This window comes from Pogoniulus pusillus, chromosome 3 (genome assembly GCF_015220805.1).
Source record: "Pogoniulus pusillus isolate bPogPus1 chromosome 3, bPogPus1.pri, whole genome shotgun sequence".
Lineage (NCBI taxonomy): Eukaryota > Metazoa > Chordata > Aves > Piciformes > Lybiidae > Pogoniulus > Pogoniulus pusillus.
The window spans coordinates 19,851,899-19,875,363 of NC_087266.1; the positions used below are offsets into that span (position 1 = coordinate 19,851,899).

Here is a 23,465-nt window from a genome sequence, read left to right on the forward strand (position 1 = left end):
TGTGTATCTCTTTCGTCAATGTAACCTGAGACTAATGGTTCTTTGGACACAGAATAGCCAATCAGAATGGCAGTTATCCAAGCCTGACCATATTAGGTGAAACCATGGGCTTGCTTTACCCAAATTTTGGAAAAGCATAGGCCTTGCACAAGGCAGGTACAGACTAAGCATGTGTACCTTGTTTACCATGGGATGTAAAGAAGCCTGGGCAAACCAAAGTCCTTAGACTCAGCAGGTTCTTTGTCCTCTTTCCTGTGGTTGCTTCTCCCCAGAACAGAAGAGGGATAGCAGAAGTACTTGTCTAGGCAAGCCAGGACATGTATAAGCCTATTTTGGCATATCAGGCCTACCACAACATCTGTAAAAGCAGGCAACAGTTGCTGATGTGCTTTCTCTCCAGTTCTCAGGGTAGTTTTAACATTTTGCTTTGAGACAGTGGGAACAGATTTAAATGCTTGGTGTCCAAGTGATGAGTAATTGCTAATAGTCCTTCTAGAGGTAACTGTTTTTTCCCTTAAAGGGGTATGAAATAAGCAAAAAGGGAACATTTTTTTTGTTCGTTGTTGGTTGTGGTGTTTTGGGTTGTTTTGTTTTGTTTGTTTGTTTTAATTGGAGCACAATATAGAGCAGGTGCAGAGGTTGCATAGAGCCTCCATGGTAACTTTGCAACCAAAGTAATACTATAGGGGTGCAGTTTTATCAGCTTACATAAGCTACAGGTTAGTTTGGGACACTGAGCATATCCAAACAAAGCCATGTATAATCCTGTAATAAATGGAATGAATTAGAGAATGTCAGAAATATGGAACAAAGTGTAGAATGTCAGAAATTAATTATTCTGAAACACATTCAGAGTGTGCCTCTTCTGTACTGCTTGCCTGGCAAAACTCCTCTACCTTTTAGACATCATGGAAACAATACTGAGGGTATGAGCATATCTGACATTTAACAATCCTAAATTAATTTGATATTGAAATGCTCTCAGCTAAAATCAAGAAGATGGGGGTGGAGGGATGAATCTTGAATTCCATACAAACTAGTTCATTAATAAGTTTGGGATGGTTATCTGATGCGATGACAATGATAACCACCTGGGATAGCCAGAAGTGGCAAAAGGAACTGCTGACCTTATAGAAAATACCTGCTACCTGATACTGAACAGTATCTCTGGCTATTCATCGTACCAAGCACAGCTACTGGCAACTGAAGCACTGAACTAGTGGTTAGATGCTTTTTGTGAGGAGTTAACTTCTTTTTCATGGGCTATACAGCAGAACGTCTTGTGTCAGGAGGACACAAGAGGAGTGAAGACATGTCTTCTCTTAGAAGTGGGATGGATCTTCAGTGATGGAATGATGTCCTGGGGACATGGAAGGGGAGGCATGAACATTAGCCTACTGAAAGTCTTTGGTACAGGGCTGTGGAAGCCTGATTTACAAGGGGAATGTGAGCATATAGTAAGTCTAACCAGCCACTGTTGGAAGTGAAAACTTCATGGCATGTGTGATCTGCACTGAAGCCTGTGGAGAACCATGGGCATCACCACAGGTTGTTGGGAAGGAGTTAGAATGGGAACTGCAGTGAGGTAGTTGGTAACAGTGAGGGTTGTAGGCATGTTGTTTCATTCCTGGTGTTGGCGTGGGAGATTAATGCAAGTGGAGTGTTTATCTGGGAGGAGTTGGGTGGAGAAAGAGCAATGATAAAGTGGGGTCAGAAATAGACAAAATGGGGAAAGGTAAGAAGGAGGGAGCAGGATCTTCTGATAGTAGGAGTGTGGATGTCTTCACATGGCAGGGATGCTGACCTGCAACCCAGCAGAACACCAAGTGGAAACCCCCTTGAACAACCCTGCTGGACTCCCCATCAACTCTGTCCAAAGGACATGGGGTGAGAATAAACATTGTCTTCTGCAGCCTGCTATCTAAAGGGAAGAGGGCTGGGCTAGAGAAGTGAAGCTACAAAGAGCTTTTAGCAAGTGTATGCTGTGTGTGGCTGGCTGTTACTGTGCACTGATCTTCTGCTCATCCCTGCTCCCACTGATTTTTATAACAAAATCCTATTACTTCACAATAAGCACAATTGCTAACATGAAGACTAAGGACCACAGCCATAAATAAAAACCGGCTTAACTAGCAAATGATTCACTGTGCTAGGGAAGACATGAGGCAATCCCTGTCTTTGCTCATGCTGACTCCAGCTCCACAAGCAGGGGTATTAGTACAGCCACATCTGTGTTGACAAGATCTTCTTTTAGCACGTGTCAGTACTGAGCTGCAGGGACAGCCACCTGTGGTTTGGAAGGATTCTGATGCCAGTACAGCTGGAAGCTGCAATGTGTCTGGTATTTCTGTTCTGCGTTAGTTGAATGGCTTGGGTAGGACAGAAAGTCAGTGACAGTTGCAGGACAGATGGTTTTGGACTAGCTATTGCCCAGTAACAATTTTATGCAGTGTTTCCATACTGACAGAAACTAAAGTGAAATGGGTTAAACAAGGACAATGTCAAGGTTGTGAGGTGGCAGAGAGGGACTGACTATTCATTGTTAGATAGTCCTTTCCACTGTGGAGTTACACTGCATAAGGAGTGTGTCCCCTTGGCACAGCTGTCAGGAACTAGTATCTTTCACTTTCCAAAGCCATCTAGGCTATCTCTGCAAGGACCTTTTGAGAAGAAACTAGGCCTTGAACAGAAGCCAAACAGGATGGAAGGAAGATGACAACTTCCTCCTCCAAATGGTAGAGGAATCAACAAGAAAAGGTGCTATGCTGGACCTTGTTCTCACCAATAGGCTAATGTGAGGCTCAGGGGCAGCCTTGGCTGCAGTGACCATGAAGCAGTAGAATTTAAGATCCTCAGGGCAACCAGGAAGATGTATTCTAAGCTTGCAACCCTGGACTTCAGGCATGCAGACTTTGCTTCAGGAATCTGCTGGCCAAAGTATCATGAGATACTAGAGGGAAGAGTGGCCCAGGACAGCTGGTCACTGTTCAAAGATCACCTTCTCTGTGCCCAGGAGCAATGTATACCAACAAAGAAAATAACAGGAAAGAATGCAAGAAGGCCTGTCTGGATGAGCAAGGAGCTCCTGGACATGCTATCTCTTAAGAGGAAACTCTATAAGGAATGGAAGAAAGGATGGCTACTATGGGAGCTATACAAGGAAGTTGCCTGAGCAGCAAGAGATCTGGTTAGGAAAGCTAAGACCCAGTTTGAATTGAATCTAGACAGGGAGGTCAAAGGAAACAGCAAGAATTTCTAAAGGTATATTAATAGTAAAAAGACTAGGGAAGGTGTGGGCCCCCTCAGAAAGGAAAAAGGTGAAATGATCATAAGTAATATGAAGAAGGCTGAGGTTCTCAATGATGACTTTACCTCAGTCTTCACTGCAGAGGCCTCCAGCCACACTCCTGGAGTCATGCAATATAATGACAGGGACTGGAAGAAAGAATTGCTATCATAAGTGAAGATAAGATTTGTGACCACTTGAAGACCTGAAAGTGTTCAAGTCCATGGGACCCGACAGGATACATCCACAGATGCTGAGGAAACTGGCAGATGAGGTTGCTAAACTCCTCTCTATTATATTCCCAAAGTCATGGCAGTGTGGTGAAGTCCCCACTGACTGGAAAAGGGGAAGCATAACCCCCATTTTCAAACAGGGTATGAAGGAGGAGCCAGGGAACTACAGGCCAGTCAGTCTCACCTCTGTGCCTGGTAAAATCATGGATCAGATCCTGGAGGCGCTACTGAGAGAGAGAAATAGTGAAGAGGTGATTTGGTACAGTCGGGATGGCTTCACCAAGGGCAAATCATGCCTGACAAGTCTAGTGGCCTTCTATGAACAGATCACAACAGTAATAGATAAGGGCCAAGCAACTGATGTCATTTACCTGGACTTGAGCAAAGCCTTGGACACTGTCCCACACCACATCCTGATCTCCCAACTGGTGAAATAAGGGTTCGATGGGTAGACCACTAGATGGATGAAGAACTGGCTTGATGGCTGCACTCAAAGAGTGGCTGTCAATGGGTCCATATCCAAGTGGAGGCCAGTGACAAGTGGAGTCCCTCAGGGATTAGTCCTGGGACCAGTCTTGTTCAACATCTTTGTTGGCGACATAGACAATGGCATTGAGTGTACCCTTAGCAAATTTGTGGAAGACACCAAGCTTTGTGGTGTGGCTGACACTCTGGAGGGAAGGGATGCCATCCAGAGGGACCTGGACAGGCTGGAGAGGTTGGCACAAGCCAACCTCATGAAGTTCAACAAGACCAAGTGCAGTGTCCTGCATCTGGGTTGAGGCAATCCCAAGCACCAATATAGGCGGGGCAGTGACTGGCTTGAGAGCAGCCCTGTGGAGAGGGACTTGGGGGTGCTGGTGGACGAGAAGCTCAACAGGAGCCAGCAGTGTGCTCTTGCAGCTCAGAAAGCCAACCAGATCCTGGGCTGCATCAAGAGAAGTGTGGTCTGCAGGTCGAGGGAAGCGATCCTCCCCCTCCACACTGGTGAGACCCCACCTGGAATACTCACCCAGTTCTGGAGACTTTATTACAAGAGGGATATGGATGTGCTGGAGTGTGTCCAGAGAAGGGCCACGAGGATGATCAGACGGCTGGAGCACCTCTTATATGAGGAGAGACTGAGAGTTGGGGCTGTTCAGTCTGGAGAGGAGAAGGCTCTGAGGTGACCTTATTGTGACCTTTCAGTATCTTAAGAGGGCCTACAAGAAAGATGGGGAGGGACTTTTTAGGATGTCAGGTAGTGATAGGACTAGAACAAAGCTAGAAATGGGTAGATTCAGATTGGATGTTAGGAAGAAGTTCTTCACCATGAGGATGGTGAGACCCTGGAATGAGTTGCCCAGGGAGATGGTAGAAGCCCTGTCCCTGGAAGTGTTTAAGGCCAGGCTGGATGAGGCTCTAAACAGCCTGATCCAGTGTGAGGTGTCCCTGCCCATGGCAGGGGGCTTGGAACTAGATGATCCTTGTGGTCCCTTCCAACCCTGACTGATTCTATGATTCTGCCAGAAATCACCAAGAGCCTGTTTGGCTTCAAATGACCACACTGCCATGTGAACTCGTCTGCTTCAGATGTGGCAAGGGACAAGTAACGATACTTGGAGAAGATTTTGGGAAACAGAACAGCAACTGACTGCACCAGGCCGTGGAAATGGCTGCTCAGCTTATTGCATTTGATTTCATGACTGTGAAGTAGCAAAGAAAAGAAAGGTGTCCCACACCTTCATTTCTGGCTGCCTACCTACTGCAGCCACAGAAATAGCTGCATGAAATAAGTGCAGTATTTCTCTTTGCAGACTCAGCACCAGTTAAGGTCTATTGCACAATCTTCCAAATACTCGTTGGTCTATTTGCAATAAATAGTTTGTGCAGGTTGGCATGAACAGGTGGCAACATTTTCTGCACTGTAAATTATCATCCTGATTTACCAACATTTACTATGCTTTTAAGAAAAGTCTCTTAGAGCAAGACACTGCAAATAGTCATTTTTTTTTCATAATTTCTTTCCATGCTATTTAGGCATCACCATCCATCACAATTTCATCTACATTTTACTTCTGTTTTTTTTTTTGCTTCTTAGAGTATCTCATCTTAAACTCCACAAACATGCAATCTCCAGGCAGAAGCATCCCAACAGCCTCTTAGATGGAAACTGATGTAAAACAGTAATTCATCTAATTAGGAATCTTATTATTTGCCTCTAGTGATATCGAACAAATTATTTTTTTTGGAGGCATCATGTTTCTGATATATACATAAAGCCACCTGAAATTGTGTAGGTATTTGCTCCTTACATGATAGTACAGATCATGTAATCTTGTACACAGCATCTATGAAGGGTTAGTTGCCCTTGTTTGCATTAGGCCACATTTATAGATGTGAAGATGTGCTTCTGCTCAAACAGCAAGTGGAACAATTTGATTTTAGCCATATTGATTTATTCCTTGCTCTCCCAGTATCCTTTTGTTCAACAATATTCATGTCTCCTAAATCACATTACTTCTTTTAATAGCATTTAAAAGAAGTTTGGCAATTTTTAACTTTAGGACCCATCATTAAATAGTCTCATTTTCCTTTAAAATATTATTTTCTGCAGATTTGTGGCAAAGCATCATATTTTGGTATCCTCCCTTTTCAGCAATGAACACATTGCCTGTCCAGCTACCATGGCTCTAGGAATTACCTTCTGTGTATTATTTAAGAGATGCACACAATGTTTTTAGATATGTTCAATCATTCTAATAGTTGTTGTAGAAAACTCCAAATTCCTCCCTTCTCCCCTGCCTGTCTCTGGGTGTTTGAAGAGGGAGAAGGTGCAAAAAACTGCTTTCCCCCCCTGTCAGGCTTGAAAGGGGAGCAGCAAAAGGTGCCTTTCTCTACATGTGTACTGACTCACGTGGAAGCCTGTGCTGGGAATTGGACTAGTAGTTGGCTGGGTTTTTTGCACCCAATATAAAATGGCAAGTGGACACTTTTGTCTTAAAAGCGTAAGAGAGAAGAGACCAACCCCCACCTGGCTACAGCCTCCCTTCAGGTAGTTGTAGACAGCAATGAGGTCACCCCTGAGCTCCATGGCCCCTCACCAGCTTTGTTGCCCTACTCTGGACACATTCCTCAACATCTCTCTTGAACTGAAGGGCTGAGAACTGGACACAGTACTGAAAATGTGGCCTGACCAGTGCTGAGTACAGGGGTAGAATAACCTCCCTTGTCCTACTGGCCACACTGTTCCTGATCCAGGCCAGGATGCCATTGGCTCTCTTGACCACCTGAGCACACTGCTGGCTCATCTTCAGCCTACTTTCTACCAGTACCCCCAGGTCCCTTTCTGCCTGGCTGCTAAAATATGGAACACTTCACGAATTTACATGTTATCCTTGTGCAGGGCCCATGCTAATCTTCTCTATATTCAATTTTAGTATATGTACTGCTGAAGCTGTCACAGTTCCCCTAAGGCAGTGGACTCGAGCTGTACAGTGTTGCAATACAACACCCCTGTAGTACTTCCTTTCTCCGTGAAATTGCTCACTGGATGGTTCTGATTTTACAATCTACTTTCTTTAGGTCCAAATTCATAAAAGCTTTAACGTGTCTCCTCTCCAACAGTTTCCAGCTGTCATGTAAAATAGCACATCAGTTTAATAAAACACGTCCAAATTCAGAGGCCATTAAACACTATGAAGAAAGGTGACATTCACAAAGTGCAGTCCGGTGAAGCTCATCATCTTTGTGCCTTTATGGAGAAAGGCCAAGTCCTCCAGAGGACATTTCAGAGCAGCTAGCTAGTGTCTGAAATCACAGGAGAAACCCCCGCATGTTTCTCTGCATTCACTGCTAACATAAGCCCTGCATTTTGCAAGGTGTGGCACCCGTGCTCCCACAGCCTTCTGTGTTAACTTCCACCACCCGATCAGTGTGGAAAGGCAGACCACTCTCAACCAGGGGCAGAAGAGGAAAGGCCAAGCATCTCACTGGGTGTGGAAAAACACAGGATGTGAAGTGCTCCTTCGAAAAGCACTGTTCGGCAGCTTCCCTGTGGAGGCTGGTGTACAGGAGCAGCAGTGCAGCTCCAGATGATGGCGAGCAGAGATCTGTGCTAGGGCACTTCAGTTAATGTACTGAAAACGTTATTGACTAAGCCAATACCAGCCTCGTGGGAAATCTGTCTCCACATATGTTGCATAATTTTTATGTTACTGAACCAACAAGGAATTGTTTAATCAACAAAGCCAGCAGGAAAGCTTCAGATAGCAGGAGAGTGATGAGACATGCTCTTGTTTGATGATTAATTTTGTGCATGCTCAACCCTCTCACATTTCCTGTCCTGAACACATCTTTCCACTTCTTGTTGAGAGACATTTTCAGTTTCTTTAGAAGGAGCTTCTGCGGTTGACTGGGGACTAACAGCTTCTGCCTACATTTACTGCTTTCATCTTCATGATTACCTTTGTGACTGGCTGCATTACAGAAGCTGCTGTCCAGTCATTTTGGATTGCACTAATAATGTCCACAACATCACATGGATGTGAATTTTCTGTTAGAGGGACTGAAACATATTTTTTTCAGTATTGCAACTGTTCTCTGACCCAGCTGTGGCTGTTTTATAGGAAAGATTAGATTGGAAGGCATGAGATATGCTTGCACTGTCCCATGAGAACCCTTGCACAAGAATAAAACTATTTTTAAATTCTGATGTACATTTATTCAACCATAAGTCAGTTCAGGCATATTGACCATACATTTAAAAATAACTCCTCTAAACACATGGGTTTGTTCCCACTCTAGTCCTTTACTGGGCAGAGATCATTTTTTGTTATATACACTGGACTTGTGAAGTGCTGTGAAACCACCATCCACGGTCTGGCTGGTTTATCTTATTCTCTCATCTCTGCTTTCTAGATAACTTAAGTGTAATCTGTAAACAATTCAGAGACAAGATGTGGTCTGATATCTCCACTCAAAATTTCATGAGCTCTGAGACACCCTGGAGTCCAGAGACAAAAGAAAATTCCTACCATTATAAAACTCTTACATATTCTCCTCTGCAAGCTTGAAATTAGGAATGAACACTCAATAAAACCTGGCTCAGCACACAAGTCCACAGAGGCTTAAGATACCTGGCACATTTCCAGGCACAATCTGAACCCTGAAAGGAGACAATACACTGGAGGAGATGGAGCAAATCAGAGCCTTGCTTTTGACATAGCCATATAATGTTGTGATAACTTTTTTAGTTCTTACACTCAAAATATGCACTCCTCATGTCTGCATATTTTGTTAGAAGCTACTGACCTGGTTTGACTCCAGAGGGAGTTTTGCTTGTAGAAACTGGGACACCAAAACGAATTTGTAGAAATAACCAGTGAGTTTCTCTTAGTTCTAGTATGTCACACTGCATTTTTGCTTTGCTTTTAGAAGTGAAGAATAAATGGTCTTAAACAATTATCTTAAACTAAACAAACTGAGAGATACAACTAAAATGCTGCAAATGCTCACCCTTGTTTATCCTTTTTAAATATACTGAATTAATTTTTGAGAATTCTGCAACGTGCAATGTATTTGTCTTTCTTCCACATAACACTGAGACACAATGTTGGACATTAAAAAAAAGAGATTTATTTAGTTTTGCTATATACTTCTGTTCAGAGTTTCTAACAGCAAAAAAAAAAAAAAAAAAAAAAAAAGAAGCCATAAATGTTAAGTTTAATTGTTAGATTGGCAACTGGGATACCTTTTTAACTAAACTGTGTTGAGTAATGCTGACAGGCAGGTTGCAAATACCATATGGTTACTAAAAGAAACAAAACCAGCTAATGCTAAATGATGGAGTATTTAAAAGACAGGGTCCATTTGAACACATGCGAACAGCTCTTTCAATCTAAGTTACTAAATATGAGAAATTATTTTAAGACTGTCTTGTAGAGCCCTTTAGTTAACAGAAAAATAGACTCCAAATGAATCACAGAGTCTTATTCTTCAAGCCTGATGGACATGTCTTTCCTGGTCTCCAAAGGAGCTTCTTCCTGGTTGTATTTTCAGGATAACTTCTTCTGAAAATGTTTCATAACTCTATTTTAACTCCTAATCAATAATTTAATTTTTAAGACATTATATTTTTTACTACAGATGCAAAGTTAATTTTAAAATAAGCATATCTGTTCTCTTTTTCCTCTGAACTTGACACCAAAGCTTTTTCAAGAAAACGTGATATCCTATTTTTAGTAACTTGCTGCCAAAAGGAGAGACTGCTGATTGCACAAACCCAGATACAAAGGAGCAATGAGGAGCTAAATTTCCAGATACACTAAAACTAAATGATTTCCAAAAGAAAACTGAACATCTTGTAGGAAGCCAGAAATTAGTAAACAAATGAACTCACACAAGCAATAAAGAACATCATGAACCTATTAAAACCACACATAATAAAAGTGTTAAAGAATTATCTCCACTCCAAAGTAAAAATTATTTGCCAAAATATTTGCCACACAAGTAAGAGGCAGCCTTGCATTAAAGCCAGTGCTGGAACTAAGTGCACTTTGTGTGAACACACAATGCTTTTCTGACACAGAAGTGCTCTGCTCAGTTGTGTCCTATCTTAAATTATTTGGTGGCATGAAGCTGGCTGTGGTGCTTTGATGCCAGTCCTGCTGCCTCACCTTTGCTCCCATCAGCTAACTCAGTCACAGCTTCCATCAGTAGAAGCGAGCAACTTCCAAATGCACAAAGTAAACCAGCTACCTAATTTCTTGTTGCCCACAGGGCAGTGCATGACTTCAGTTTGAGGCAGAGAGGCTGAGGCATTCACTGTGTTGTATTTAATTTGGGTTGTTGTCTGGGGGAGAAGTGATTCTTGGTGGTCACTAGTGCCAGATCTTCTGGATGACCTCAGGACACCCACACAGGTATGCTCTTATTCTGGTGGGTGACTCTTGGTGCATGTCCATGGATGACAAGAATACAAATATTTTCTCTTTAATACAATTTAAAGTACAAATGAAGGTTGTGGAGAGAGGAGCTGATTTGTTTGCTTCTCATTCCATTTCCTTAGGAGAGATCACCATGCCAAGGCTCATGCAGTAGGATTCCTCCTCAGCACAAGCCTGGCTGATGGCTACCAACATACCAAATACATACCAAATACATTCTCTGTAATCTCCGTGCTCCTTACGTGGAATCTTTATGGTTTCTTAATGCAGTCTCTCGTGTCCCTCTTCTCAGAGAAGGCTGCTCTGACCTCTGTCATGGAAGGTTCTCCTCATGACTCCTCCCACCAAACCCTGAAGAAATTGCAACAGGTTGAGATAACAGAGGTAGTGTCACAGTGGAAAGGGATAAACACTTCCTCACAGAATAGTGAGATTTTTTGGGTTGTTTTTCTTGAGACATTTCCCTAACCATCTTTTGAGTCTATTATCACAAACCTGTTTTGAAAGGTCAAGCTTTAACCCCAGACAAGAGAAATCAGACAGCTAAGAGGGGTAGAAGGAAGAATCTTGAGAGCTTTACAGCTAGGTTTATCTGCTATAAATAGCAGCCAACTGGAAAGACTGATCTGGATCTGGGACTACTGGGTCCTAAGATTTTAAGAAAGAAAAAATGTGTATACAGAGATGCACACCATGTTACAGCTAAAAAAATGTTCACCTATAATTGCTAAATTTTAATTTTGATCTGTTCTGTGTTTTGCTCTTTAAGATAGCTTTAACTTTGCCTTCTGTTCTTTTTGTATCTGTTTTTATATTTGACTTCCTATTCCCCCAACACTTGCTTATTCTAACCTTGAATTCCTGAGATACTGTAGCATTCCTTGTCACAAGCTTTAGTAAGATAAAGCAACTATTTTTTATACATTCACTTTCTGCAACACAATTAAAGTAAAATAGTTATGTTAAAACAAAGATTTTTGCTTTTCATTTATACAACTGAAGAAGTCTGAAAGATTCAATGCACATTCAATGTACACATTTTAAAGCCTGCATCAACAGTCTTCTATTTCCAGTTTAATATTATCATCATGAAGGTAGACAACACAGCCAGCCAGGCAGGATCTGGTAGTATGATCCACCAGGAACTAGCACACAAGCAGTTCACAGTAAAAAAAGGCACAAACTATGTGAATTTTCCTTTTTGGTTTAAGGTAACTTAATTTGCATGGATTGTGCAAGTGATTTCACCTTTTGGACCTCTGTCCTTGCCAGAGAAAGAACTGCTGTTAGTGGCTAGCTGAGATGATGAACACTCTTCTGACAGAAGATGACATTGCTGTGATGTTCCTGCCACTATTAAATCCTGCATGTCCTGTATGCTACATCACAGAGTCAGGCTTCATGGAGGAATAAATAACACTGTTCCCTACAACAAGAGTATTTCTATATGGAGGTCAAGAGTGCTAACAGTTCTGTAAACCAAATTCATTGCACTAGAACAATATAAAATAATTGCATTAGAAACTGGGTTAAAGAATAGTGGGGGGGGAAAAAAGAGTATTTTTAATCTGGCTATTATGTAAACAGGACAGACAAACTCCCCTACATAACAACATTTACAGCAAAAGAACAATGGACTGCTTTAAAAAGGACTTTTCCCAGTTTGCTTCCACACTTCTTTGGCTCCTTTAATGCTTTCTCTTTTCACACACTTCCAGTAGCCTTGAATGCCTTGCTGTTGTGGTACCTGTTAACAAAATTAAAGTATGTTTAGCATTTACCCCCAAAAGACTCTTTTCACAGACTGTGTAATTAAATGCAAGGCAGTGCTGCTGCCTCCATAGTTCACATGCATTGCATCAAGTTCTTGGTAGCAACACTCTGCCCAGATTAATAAGCAGTAAGGATCACTCAGTTTAAACTATAACTGCCTTCTATTCACCACCTCTACCTGTATTTCTACAAGCATTAACAAGATAGATGCAGCAATCATTTGTGGAATTTAAAACCAATGATGTCATCTTGTTACCCTCAAGCCTCGATGAATGCGGTTCCTCAGGACTCCAAGAAACTCGCCATGGCTGAGGCAGTCATCTCCATCTAGATCAAAAATCTTGAAGATGGTATCCAAAACATTATCCGAGAGCTCTTGTCCTGTTGCCACCTTCACTGCTCTCTTGAACTCAGCTAGGAAAGATATCATATTACATCACAAACGGCTGGGAACTTGCAAAGAAATGTGAAAGCACATAAAACTCAGTATTCTGTACAATTTACAATCTCTCATGGGTTTCCTAACGGAGAATTTGGGATGTGTGAACTAGTAAACTATTAGGAGGCCTTGATTCATGTGTTCTTGAGCTTGCTTCATCTTTCATAACACTTTTTATTAATTGATAAACTTTTGAAACACCTACTTCTCATGCAACAGTAAGAGTGGTAATTTTTGCTAGGAATGGCTGCACGCTGAAAAGTTATATACTTTTGGCTGATAGCTGCTTATATAGATGATAAGCATTTGCCTCACTGTCTCATAAAATACCCTGGCATTTTATCTTGAACCAGTGTCATGCTAATTCATTTGCCAAAAAATCTCTTCTCTTCAAGAAACAGAATTTCACATTAAGCTCCACCTCATATTCACTAAAAATTCCCTTGGCAACCCTATAGAAACAGACTACCAAATAATAGATGCACTGTTTACAGCACATGGCTTTATATACCTGTAGGTCAGCTTTTTAAAGAACTAGGCTACCTTCTCTTAAATAACAATTGAAGAGTTTGTGAGGAATTATGATAGAAAAATCTGTCATATGTCTCTAGAGTTCTACTGTCCTCTTCAGCTTTTTGGCCTTCTCTCTTTACAGTACCATACGTATCAGCGTATAGAATCATAGAAACCTACTATCCCCACTTATGGTCTTGTGGTGTAAAGGAAGACAAGGAAATGTATGAGGTTGCTGCAAAACAGGAGACGGTAAGAACAAAATGATTATTGTGCCTTATAGCAAGCACAATCACAACACATTGTGAATTGGATGCATTTTTTAAGGCATCACTGAAGTGTGAATTTCAAGAGGAGGCTGGAGGTTATCAAAGAATAGCAGTATTGTGGATTATTACAGCAAGTTGTCCAACTAAGTCATAAATATAGTAATAACATGGTTGTGCTTTCATAAATAAGTGTTGTTTATAAATAGTGCTATAAATACGGTTAGTTCTGAAGCTTGCTAGAGGAAAAAGCACTCCTCAGCTCTCATCTTTGCCTCTTTGAACAATTCCTGTATAGATGCAGTCCATTAATTTTCAGTTGGTTTAAATACAATTTAGTTGAAAATTCTTCTGTAAAAGGATACACTCAGATTTGCAAAGGACATGAAATACAAGCTGCTCATAGCAGAGTCTTAGTTTTGTCTTTAAAAAAATGATAACTGTTTCGGCTCTTGAAGCTAAACACAAACCCAGAGATGACACTGCACTTTTTGGAACAGAATGTGAAGGAGATCATCTAAAATGGTAAAGCACAATAATCTTCAAACCAAGAAGGGCTACCTTATCAGAGAGAAATGATGAGCTGCTAACTTAGAAGAAAAATAAGTCTAGAATAAAAGGAAGGACTAAGAGACTTATTTTCAGATAAATATTCCTATGTGTGTGAATACACACATGTACACACATGCAAACAGCAAGACAGAGAACTTACTGAGAATCAAGAAAGAATTCAACATATATACATGTAACATTCATGAGTTACTGACTGTTTTTGATCACAGTATGGCTCAGTGCCTAAACAGTCACAACTATCTGTTGGTTAGGAATGAGTTTTTATAAGGAAACGTTAACCAGAGTCAATACCCACTGTTGGCCTCATCATCCTTTGCCACTTAGAAAGCAGATACGTAATAGAGGAGTGAGTGAAACTCTCGTATCTCACTTATGACTATAATTTCACCATTGATTCATCATCTTTCCTTTCCACTCTTTATTCATCTTCTGCAAATGAAATATCTTTCCCTACAGAAGAATGGTGCTGTCAAAACAGGCCAAGGAGGATCATGAACCAGCTGAGAACTGGAGCATGTGGTGAAAGAGAAGAAGCAGAGGGAGCTGGGAAGAACATAAGTGTAAGGTGAGGAATCTTGCTGCAGATGTCAACTGTCTAAAGGGGGTTATGGAGAAGAGAGCACTTTTCTTAAAGGTGCTTGGAGGTAAGACACCATCATTCAAGTTGCAGTAAAGTCTTCAGAATGAGAGTGGTTAAGCACTACAGCAGCCATCCAGAGAGGCTGTGTTAATAAAACTCTTCCTGAAGGCTGGACTAACTCATGATGAAAGTTGCAACTCCTTCCAGTTTTTGCCTTCTTTGGTTCAAACCCAATCCACACTGAATTGGCCAGTCACTAGTGGTGTCCCTCAGGGATCAGTGCTGGGCCCCATCCTCTTTAACATCTTCATAGATGATCTGGATGAGGGCATCGAGTCAGTCATCAGCAAGTTTGCAGATGACACTAAGCTGGGGGAAGATGTGACTGAGCTGGAGGGCAGAAGGGCTCTGCAGCGGGACCTTGACCGCCTGTACAGATGGGCAGAGGCCAATGGGATGGGGTTCAATAGCTCCAAGTGCAGGGTGCTGCACTTTGGCCACAACAACCCCATGCAGAGATACAGGCTGGGGTCGGAGTGGCTGGAGAGCAGCCAGACAGAGAGGGATCTGGGGGTACTGATTGATACCCGCCTGAACATGAGCCAGCAGTGTGCCCAGGTGGCCAAGAGAGCCAGTGGCATCCTGGCCTGCATCAGGAGTGGTGTGGTCAGCAGGAGCAGGGAGGTCATTCTGTCCCTGTACTCTGCACTGGTCAGACCACACCTCGAGTACTGCGTTCAGTTCTGGGCCCCCCAGTTTAGGAAGGACATTGAGATGCTTGAGCGTGTCCAGAGAAGGGCGACGAGGCTGGTGAGAGGCCTCGAGCACAAGCCCTACGAGGAGAGGCTTAGGGAGCTGGGGTTGTTTAGCCTGGAGAAGAGGAGGCTCAGGGGTGACCTTATTGCTGTCTACAACTACCTGAAGGGTGGTTGTGGCCAGGAGGAGGTTGCTCTCTTCTCTCAGGTGGCCAGCTCCAGAACAAGAGGACACAGCCTCAGGCTGCGCCAGGGGAAATTTCGGCTCGAGGTGAGGAGAAAGTTCTTCACTGAGAGAGTCATTGGGCACTGGAATGGGCTGCCTGGGGAGGTGGTGGAGTCGTCGTCCCTGGGGCAGTTCAAGGCAAGGTTGGATGTGGCACTTGGTGCCATGGTCTAGCCTTGGGCACTGTGGTAAAGGGTTGGACTTGATGATCTGTGAGGTCTCTTCCAACCTTGGTGATACTGTGATACTGTGATACTGTGAATTCTCTTCCTGTTCTCACATTTTCCTCATATTTTTTCACACGAGCTCATCCAATATTTCTTTCAACAAATCTGATGTCTTATCAAATTTCCTTAGCAAGTTTTCATGTTGCTACATTCAAGTAACTTCTGTGAGCTGTTCTTCAAGTAAAACAGGTAACAAACTCAGGATTATAACAACAAACATTTGTTGTTGCATTGTTCCTATTTCTACCAATAACTCTCATCTTCCAAATCTTTATTTTTAAACTCACTTCACAACATTGTTTTTCACAGTCATGATGGCAAAACACTACATAACCACATGGAAAAGGCAGCATGGAGAATTAAAAAAGCCATAACAAGATGCCTCTGTAAAATTCCTGTAGTTTAGTTTCCTCAGAAAACCAACTTCACTGTGAGGAAAATGCTTTGTTGTCATGAATTGCTGTTAAAGCATGCAGTGTTTCAATAGGTTCTTCCTAATCTAGAATTTACATTGGACTGAAAATAGTCCTGTGGAGAGGGACTTGGGGTTACTGGTAGATGAAAAATTGAGTATGAGCCAGCAACGTGCTCTTGCAGCCCACTTGTATCCTGGGCTGCATCAAGACATGTGTGACTAGCAGGTCAAGGGAGGTGATTCTGCATTTAGTCCCTCTGCTCTGCTCTCATGAGACACCACCCAGAGTACTGTGTCTGGCTCTGCTTGAGCAGGTCCAGAGGAGGGCCATGAGGATGGTCAAGGGGCTGGTGCACCCCTACTATAAGAACAGGAAGAGAGAGCAGAGGTTGTTTAGCCTACAGAACAGAGTTCTCCAGGAAGACCTTATAGCAGCCTTTCAATACATAATGGAGAACCACAAGGAAAATGGAGAGAGACCTTTTACTAAAGACTGTAGTGATAGGATGAAACAAAACAAAATGGTTTGAAACTGAAAGCAGATTTGAACTAGACATAAATAAGAAACTTCTTTTGTGATGAGGGTGGTGGGACACTGAAACAGGTTGCCCAGAGAAGTTGTGGATGCCCCACTGTGAGACCGGTTCTGCATTTTGTCTCAAGTTGCTGCACGTAAAATCACCATCTGACAACACCACCATGTCCATGGAGCGAATTTCAACGGAACTGCAAGTTGGGAAGGTTTCTGTTTTCTAATGCAAACCTAACCATGGGACTAGAAGCTTCCTGTTTTCTGAATGTGGAGCTAATTTGCAGAAATCAGGTCTAATCCCTGGGAGACAGAGTGGCTTGGAGATGCCTGAAGACCAGCGGAGACCTACCAGTGATGGTACTAAGCATGCACAGCACCATCAGGTGGTGAGTGAGGTTAAGCAAAACTGTTCCTGGGAATATGCGAAGTGGCTCTCAGAAGGACATGGATATATGAATATAAGACAGCCAGATAAAAGGGGAGAGGCCACCGACTTTGGACAAAATGTTCCACTCCATTTTGAGTCTTAATTCTGTTCCTGAGAACACCAATAATGGAACCATCACCTTGGCTAGATGGCATGTGACACCCATCACTGGAAGTGTTCAAACCAGTGATAGATGGGGCTCTCAGCAATCTGATCCAGTGAAAAATTTCCCTCTATTTGGCAGAGGGGTTGGACTACATGATCTTTAAAGGTCCCTTCCAACAGAACCTCTTTTATGATACTATGGTTTAGTCTGCTATGTGTGCTCCAGCATATGACAGAACACTAGAACTTACAAATCAGAATGTCTTGTGAACTTCATAGTATTATTTTCTCATTAAATAAATTAATTCAGGATAAAGAGCAGTATACTACTTTTGGATTTCACAGTGCCACTTTAGGATAACTTATTTACATTAATTGCATAACAAAAATGCATATTTTATGAAAAAAAAAACACAAACAAAAAAATCACACCAAAAAACCCCTCACATATGGAAGATGTGCAGCACTTACCTCTTTTAACAGGAAGATTAGCTACAGTAAACATCTGCATGGCAATAGAAAAGTCTTCCAGGTTATTTGTAAACTTGCAAAAAGTCTTGAATTCTTCCAAACTGATATTCTAGAATATCACAGAATTGAAATGATAGTTAATGAACAATGCATTCAAACCCCAGTAAATCTATTTCACTCAGTCTGGTGAGACCTAGTGTTTAGATGTGATTCTCTATTCATTGTCACTATTTGTATTTCTCAGTTGGCAAATTATAATTGTTCTTATTTGCATAAAGTTTAAGAACTGCAATAACTCACTTGGAAACTAATTGCAATATTAGATATTCATACTCAAATGAAAACCTGTACACAGGAACAAGGAAGCAAAGCCAAGCATGATTTTGTACCAACCTCTCCTGCCTTAATTCTATCTTTCACGTTCTGCCAGTAAATTTCATTGTTCTCTTCATCAGTGAAGTACAGTAACCATTCTGCAAAGTCTTCTTTTCTCATGACATTCAAACCCTTTGAAAACCTTATGAATTCCATTTCTTGGACTTCTGTTTGCAGATTTTCCATGAACCTAAGCATAAACACATATTATCCAACAGCTGATACATGCATCACTATCACTGCTACTACTTTAGCTACCAGATGCAGTAGACACTAACTCTTAATCACAAGTATTATCAACGTCATTGTTTAAAATGTCACCAGTTCAATTTAACCAGTTCATGCAGATTTGTTTCCACGGCTGCATTTCAATAATGACACCAGTAGGGTGCTCTCTAAGGCTGCATAGTTGGCTGCTGCTAAAATAATTTACAGATACCCTTGGCATCTAGTTTTTAGTAAAGTTTAAAAGTTCAGATAATGAGATAAAATCCTTGGTGAGGCAGTATTATAATGAATGAGTGCAAAAGAACAGGGTAACTAAAGGCTTGAGACATGATTTATGAAACTTCATATTAATATGAGGTTAAAAAGTGCCTAGAAAGATGAGACCTTAATAATCACAAAGGTGAAAGGAAAAGGCACCTACAGGTATGGCAAATCACTTCCTCACTAGAGGATAAAGAGGATTACAATGGACATGTACAAAGTTTGGAAGAACACTGAAAATGATGTTGCAGGTGTTTGGGAAGGTAAGAAAAAGGATGGGGTGAAAATCAAGGTTTTTAGGAGATTCTCATTCATCTAAGAATAAAAGAAAAAGAAAGCATCAGGAGAAGCAAGTAACAACCTGCAGGTACAGAGCTAGAAATGCAAGGAGAGTCACAGATTTGAGTTTCCCAAGTTTGGTCTATGTAGCCATTATAATTTCTTCTAGCTAATATTGATTTTGATGAAGTAATCCTGTGTGAACCATTTGCTAATTTCCCTTTCAGAAATGAGGCAATCCAAACCCAAGTGACAATTAAAAATATAAATAGTCTAAAAACACAGTGATGCTTGCCAGAATCCCTTTAGCACTTTGAAAGAACCCTGCTTTATTGAGTCGCTAAAACCACTGACAGAAGAGAATGAAATACTCCTATATTGGGACAAAGCAATTAGCTGGAGAAGAGGACAGCTAAAAGTCTATGTAGCCTGTATCAGAAGAGGCTCATTTGCTCATCTGGTCTGCATAGCCTCAATGGGTTTGAATTCTTCCCCCTGAAATTATGGCATTATTTTAGTCTGCACATCTATCTTTAGTTCTTTAATGAGATTGCTTGGACAATTAGCAGCTCAAAGCTCTGTGAAGTCTACAAGGGGTTAGATGAAGACTGCTGTTGCAGCATAAGCTTTTTTTTCCCCTTTAATAATTGGAGCTGCACATGCAAATAAAGGGCTAACAAATGCTTCATAGCTCAGGAGATGAAGGTAAATGAAAGCCTGGTAGAGGAGGTGATTTGAAGTTTCAGGCTAGTTTTATTAAGGTACTACTGAGGAGGGGTACCATATGCTCTCATATTTTATATGGACAATTTTCTAGTCTAATAAAGGAGGTTACAAGGCTCTCATAGAATAGTCAACCACTGAGGTATATTCCTCTACAGTGCACCTTAAGAACTCTCAAGTCCCTCAACTTTTCTTCTCTCAAAGGGATGAAACATTAAAGGATCTGTTTATGCCACCAGTGTGAAGGGGAGGTCCTTTGACCACCTAGAGCTTACTCACACAGCTGCAAACCACTCTTTAGGTTTCAGATGCAGCTTCTAGCACCCTTGTGACTCACAAAGTGATTGCTGTCTGTGGCCAGCCCAGCAACCAGCACATGCCAGGCAGACTGACCAGCAGAAGCAGTCCTGATGCATGACTTGCAAGAATCTCTCCAGACCTAGGAAAGGGAGGTCAAGATGCAGAGGGGGGAAGAGGACAGCATAGACCAGGGATGTAGACCAGGCCCTGAGTCAGTCCTGTGAGACTGACTAGGGCAGGTTGGCTGCATTTTGGCAGTGGCCATCAAAGGCAAAGATCAGATGGTATCTGGGTTGTGTATCTTGTGTTTGGTTGGAAGTCACAGCAAAGCCCATGTGGAACAGTAATTGCATCTTTGGCTGTTGTTTCCAACCCATGTAATATCTGGTCTATGGGAGAAGCTGCTGAAAATGAGGTCACTTAGAGAAACAGGCCCAAAGCATGGGTGTAGGGGCACAAAGCACCATGGGTTTTATTTTCTTGGCTTTTAATCTATGAAAAGTGGGTGCATTCTGTGACAGTCCTAAGGTCTGTTATTGAAAGTACGAGTTACTTACCTTGGGCAGCTAACTCTCAGTCATTTGCTTTACTGGTTAGTAGCCACAGGTAATGACCAACTACATAGCCTTCCCTTTTTTAAAGACTGCATTGCCTTAAGCAGAACCCTCACACTGACCTGCCTTCTAGCCATACACAATAAAGGCAGGACAGCTGACAGACCAAGCATTTCAACATACTGAAGGAGGAGTGAGTGGCTCACCTAGCTGAACACATCAGCCAGCTGAAAGGTGCAGCAAAACCAAAGAAGAAAGTGAAGGGTTTGGCTGTGGCACTTTTTTTTTGTGTTCTTGCTTCTGTATCCTCTTATTTTTGGAGAGAAAATGAAGCATTTTATTTCCCTAGCCCCACTGAGGGTTTTCCACTACCTGAGTTTTTTCTGTCTCCAGTTTCTCTGTGACACTGTGGTGCATAAGTCGTGCATCTCACTGCACTACTAGGAAGAGGAATGGGGAATCCATATTTAGATACAAAAAAATTAACGGATATTTCACTTCAATTTGTAGGCTTGCTCCTGGCAAGCCAGAGTGAGGAGATTTCCTGCCTACCAAACGTGGCTTGGAGCAGCAACTGAAATGTGAAATTTAAAATTTATATGTGCTAGTCTGCTATATTACAAAAATTAAAGCACTATGAATCATCACATCAGCATTCTAGGTCACTCTTATTCCCATGTGTGAGAGTTAAAAATCCTAATGAGTTTTTTTTTTAAGAGAAAGTTATTAAAAGTTATTTAAAATAACTTTCTGGTTAGGAAGTAAAACTTGATACTTAAATGTCAAGACACCACTAGGGATACTTGGCTTTTGTATTCTTCTGAGTTGTGGTGAAATGAATTTCAGTTGGAAATTCCTCAAAATACTCTCCAGATTAGGAAAATCTGCTATTAGCAAAATCAAGTATAGGAATGGAATTCTTGCTCTCCCAAAGTCAGTGGGAGCTTGGGTGGGGACTTTGAAGGGAGTCAGAATTCAGCTACAGGAACAGGCTCTACAATTCAGAAATAATTACACTGGGAATAATCCTTTCCTATAGTAACTTGAAAGAAAAAGCAACCCAAGTTTCCAAATAACAAAAAGGAAAGGCAAAGAATACATTTATAAGGTGGGGAAAAGGCTGGGAACTGACAGTGCTTTGTTTAAGATAGTCTGTTTTATCCACACACTCTGAAACACCCACATTGAAGGCCAATGGCCAAATCTGTTATCATGTTATGATAGCATCCAGAAACCTTATCAGAATTTATCCCTCATTTTGTAATGTGCTCCAATATAGCAAGAGGGAGTCACTCAAGACTTTTTGGCAACTCAGCTTTTGTAGAAGTGAAAATAAAAGTGGAGCGACCTCAGGAATGCAGCTATTCCCTCTCCAGTCTGAGACTTTGCAACGAAGCACTAGCATTGTGTTTTGGACAGCACACGAAGTAGTAGAATGAAACACAAAAAGAAACATTATGTTTAGTTTTCTTTCCTGTACCTCTTGATCTGAACTGAAAGTCTGTGGAGAGCTTTAACACTCTAAACCAGAACTGAACAGTTTTTGTTGCACTGATTTATAGGAAAGAAAGTTAACAACAAAGACAGTGGTGGTTATACCACCCTGGTATTGTACTCTGCTTCAGCTCCTATTTGGTCCTTTTGAAGACTTGATAAAACCCTTTCTGCACCAAAGACTGTCACAAACCAGCTGCAAGGTTGCCTTTTTGCAATCTGACTTTCAAAGCAGAATATAGATAACAAATCAAGGGCTTGGCCATTAACCTTTAGGGAACATTTAGGTCTATGCTTGTAAATTCAGTTTTGCAGGGGGTGAGACAGCTAATCGATCTCACAATTTTCAGAATTATAGGCACAACTCTCTTTGATTTACTGTCCAAAGGAAACCAAACAAAACTACTCACTTTCTTCTATAAGCATTCTGTAGAAACTAACCAAGCTATTCCTTTGATAAGCATATAGAAAAGGATGAAACAGACTCTTCTCAACATCACTATTCAGATTCACTTATGATAGGAATACACAATCATGAAAACAGATTTTGTTTCCATCTCTGCTTCCTCACTGTTTGATCCTGGTTGCATGAGATGCAATCGCTGCATGTATTAGGGCTCTATATACACACACACACATGAATGCAAGTGTAGGCACAACAGCAAATAGGAAGCAATCATAATCAACTTCTGTGAAGTGCTTTCAAACTCCTAGATGAAAGTCACTGAAAATGTACAAGCTATCATCATGTTTTGTAAAAAGCACTTTTGGCTGACAATGCTACCTGGAAGAGGCTCTGCATCCAGGCATTTGCACACACACAGGAGAGCACCACACAAATGTCAGCACTGGCTGAGTGTGCAGCTCAAATGAAAGGTTTCAAAAGAAACATGTTTCATGCAATTCAAAACACTGAAGGATAGAAACAGGGCAAACTACATGTTTTGTGTATGATTATACAATTTGTGACCTTCAAGCTAAAGCAGAAAATAAAAGAGAAACCATCATTAAAGAATATTTCTGGTGCAAAATTCTGTTAAGTTACAAGAAACTTGCAAGCAACAAATTGGATAAGAAAATGCCATAGAGAGGATGTGAAATGTGAATTTTCCTCATATGATTAAAAGATGTCTTTTGTTTAGCCATGCTGGGAACTACTTTTTTGTAAGCTATCTCAGAAACAACAACAACCAAACAGCAAAAAATACCCCAAAGATCAGAGAGTTTTTGAATATTCTTTCCATACTCTCTGCACTTTTTTCCTCTTCCTTCCCCTTTCAAGAAGACTGTGAGAGATTTAAACTTGCTTGGGGACAGATTAGAGAAAAAAAAGGTCACAGCAGTCGTAAACTGTTTAGGGAGGGAATTACTGTCTCCTCTTTTATTTGGGATTAGACATACTTAAACAAGATCAGTATAGGATTTTTTTTCAGGGAAAAAAAAAAGAAACAACAGTGGCTGTCAAGAAGAAATATTTGCGATACCTAGAAAGCTAAACAGTTTT

At 41.4% G+C, this 23,465-nt stretch overlaps 1 protein-coding gene and 1 non-coding gene across 3 annotated transcripts in view; both read right to left on the minus strand.

The window, feature by feature from the left end:
• Nucleotides 1–6,859: 6,859 nt before the first annotated feature.
• LOC135174062 (U6 spliceosomal RNA) lies at nucleotides 6,860–6,967 on the minus strand. Its single transcript, XR_010301706.1, has one exon. It is a non-coding gene; the product is annotated as a U6 spliceosomal RNA (small nuclear RNA).
• A 2,145-nt stretch (nucleotides 6,968–9,112) lies between these two features.
• Nucleotides 9,113–23,465, minus strand: part of MICU2 (mitochondrial calcium uptake 2) — a 171,934-nt gene continuing 157,581 nt past the window's right edge. For both annotated transcript variants that reach the window (XM_064171832.1, XM_064171823.1), the window contains 4 exons: nucleotides 18,141–18,312; nucleotides 17,748–17,856; nucleotides 12,475–12,632; nucleotides 9,113–12,192 (listed from right to left, as the gene is read on the minus strand). In XM_064171832.1, coding sequence (XP_064027902.1) covers nucleotides 12,088–12,192; nucleotides 12,475–12,632; nucleotides 17,748–17,856; nucleotides 18,141–18,312 — 544 coding nt within the window. In that variant the 3' untranslated portion in view covers nucleotides 9,113–12,087. The remainder of the gene's footprint in view (nucleotides 12,193–12,474; nucleotides 12,633–17,747; nucleotides 17,857–18,140; nucleotides 18,313–23,465) is intronic.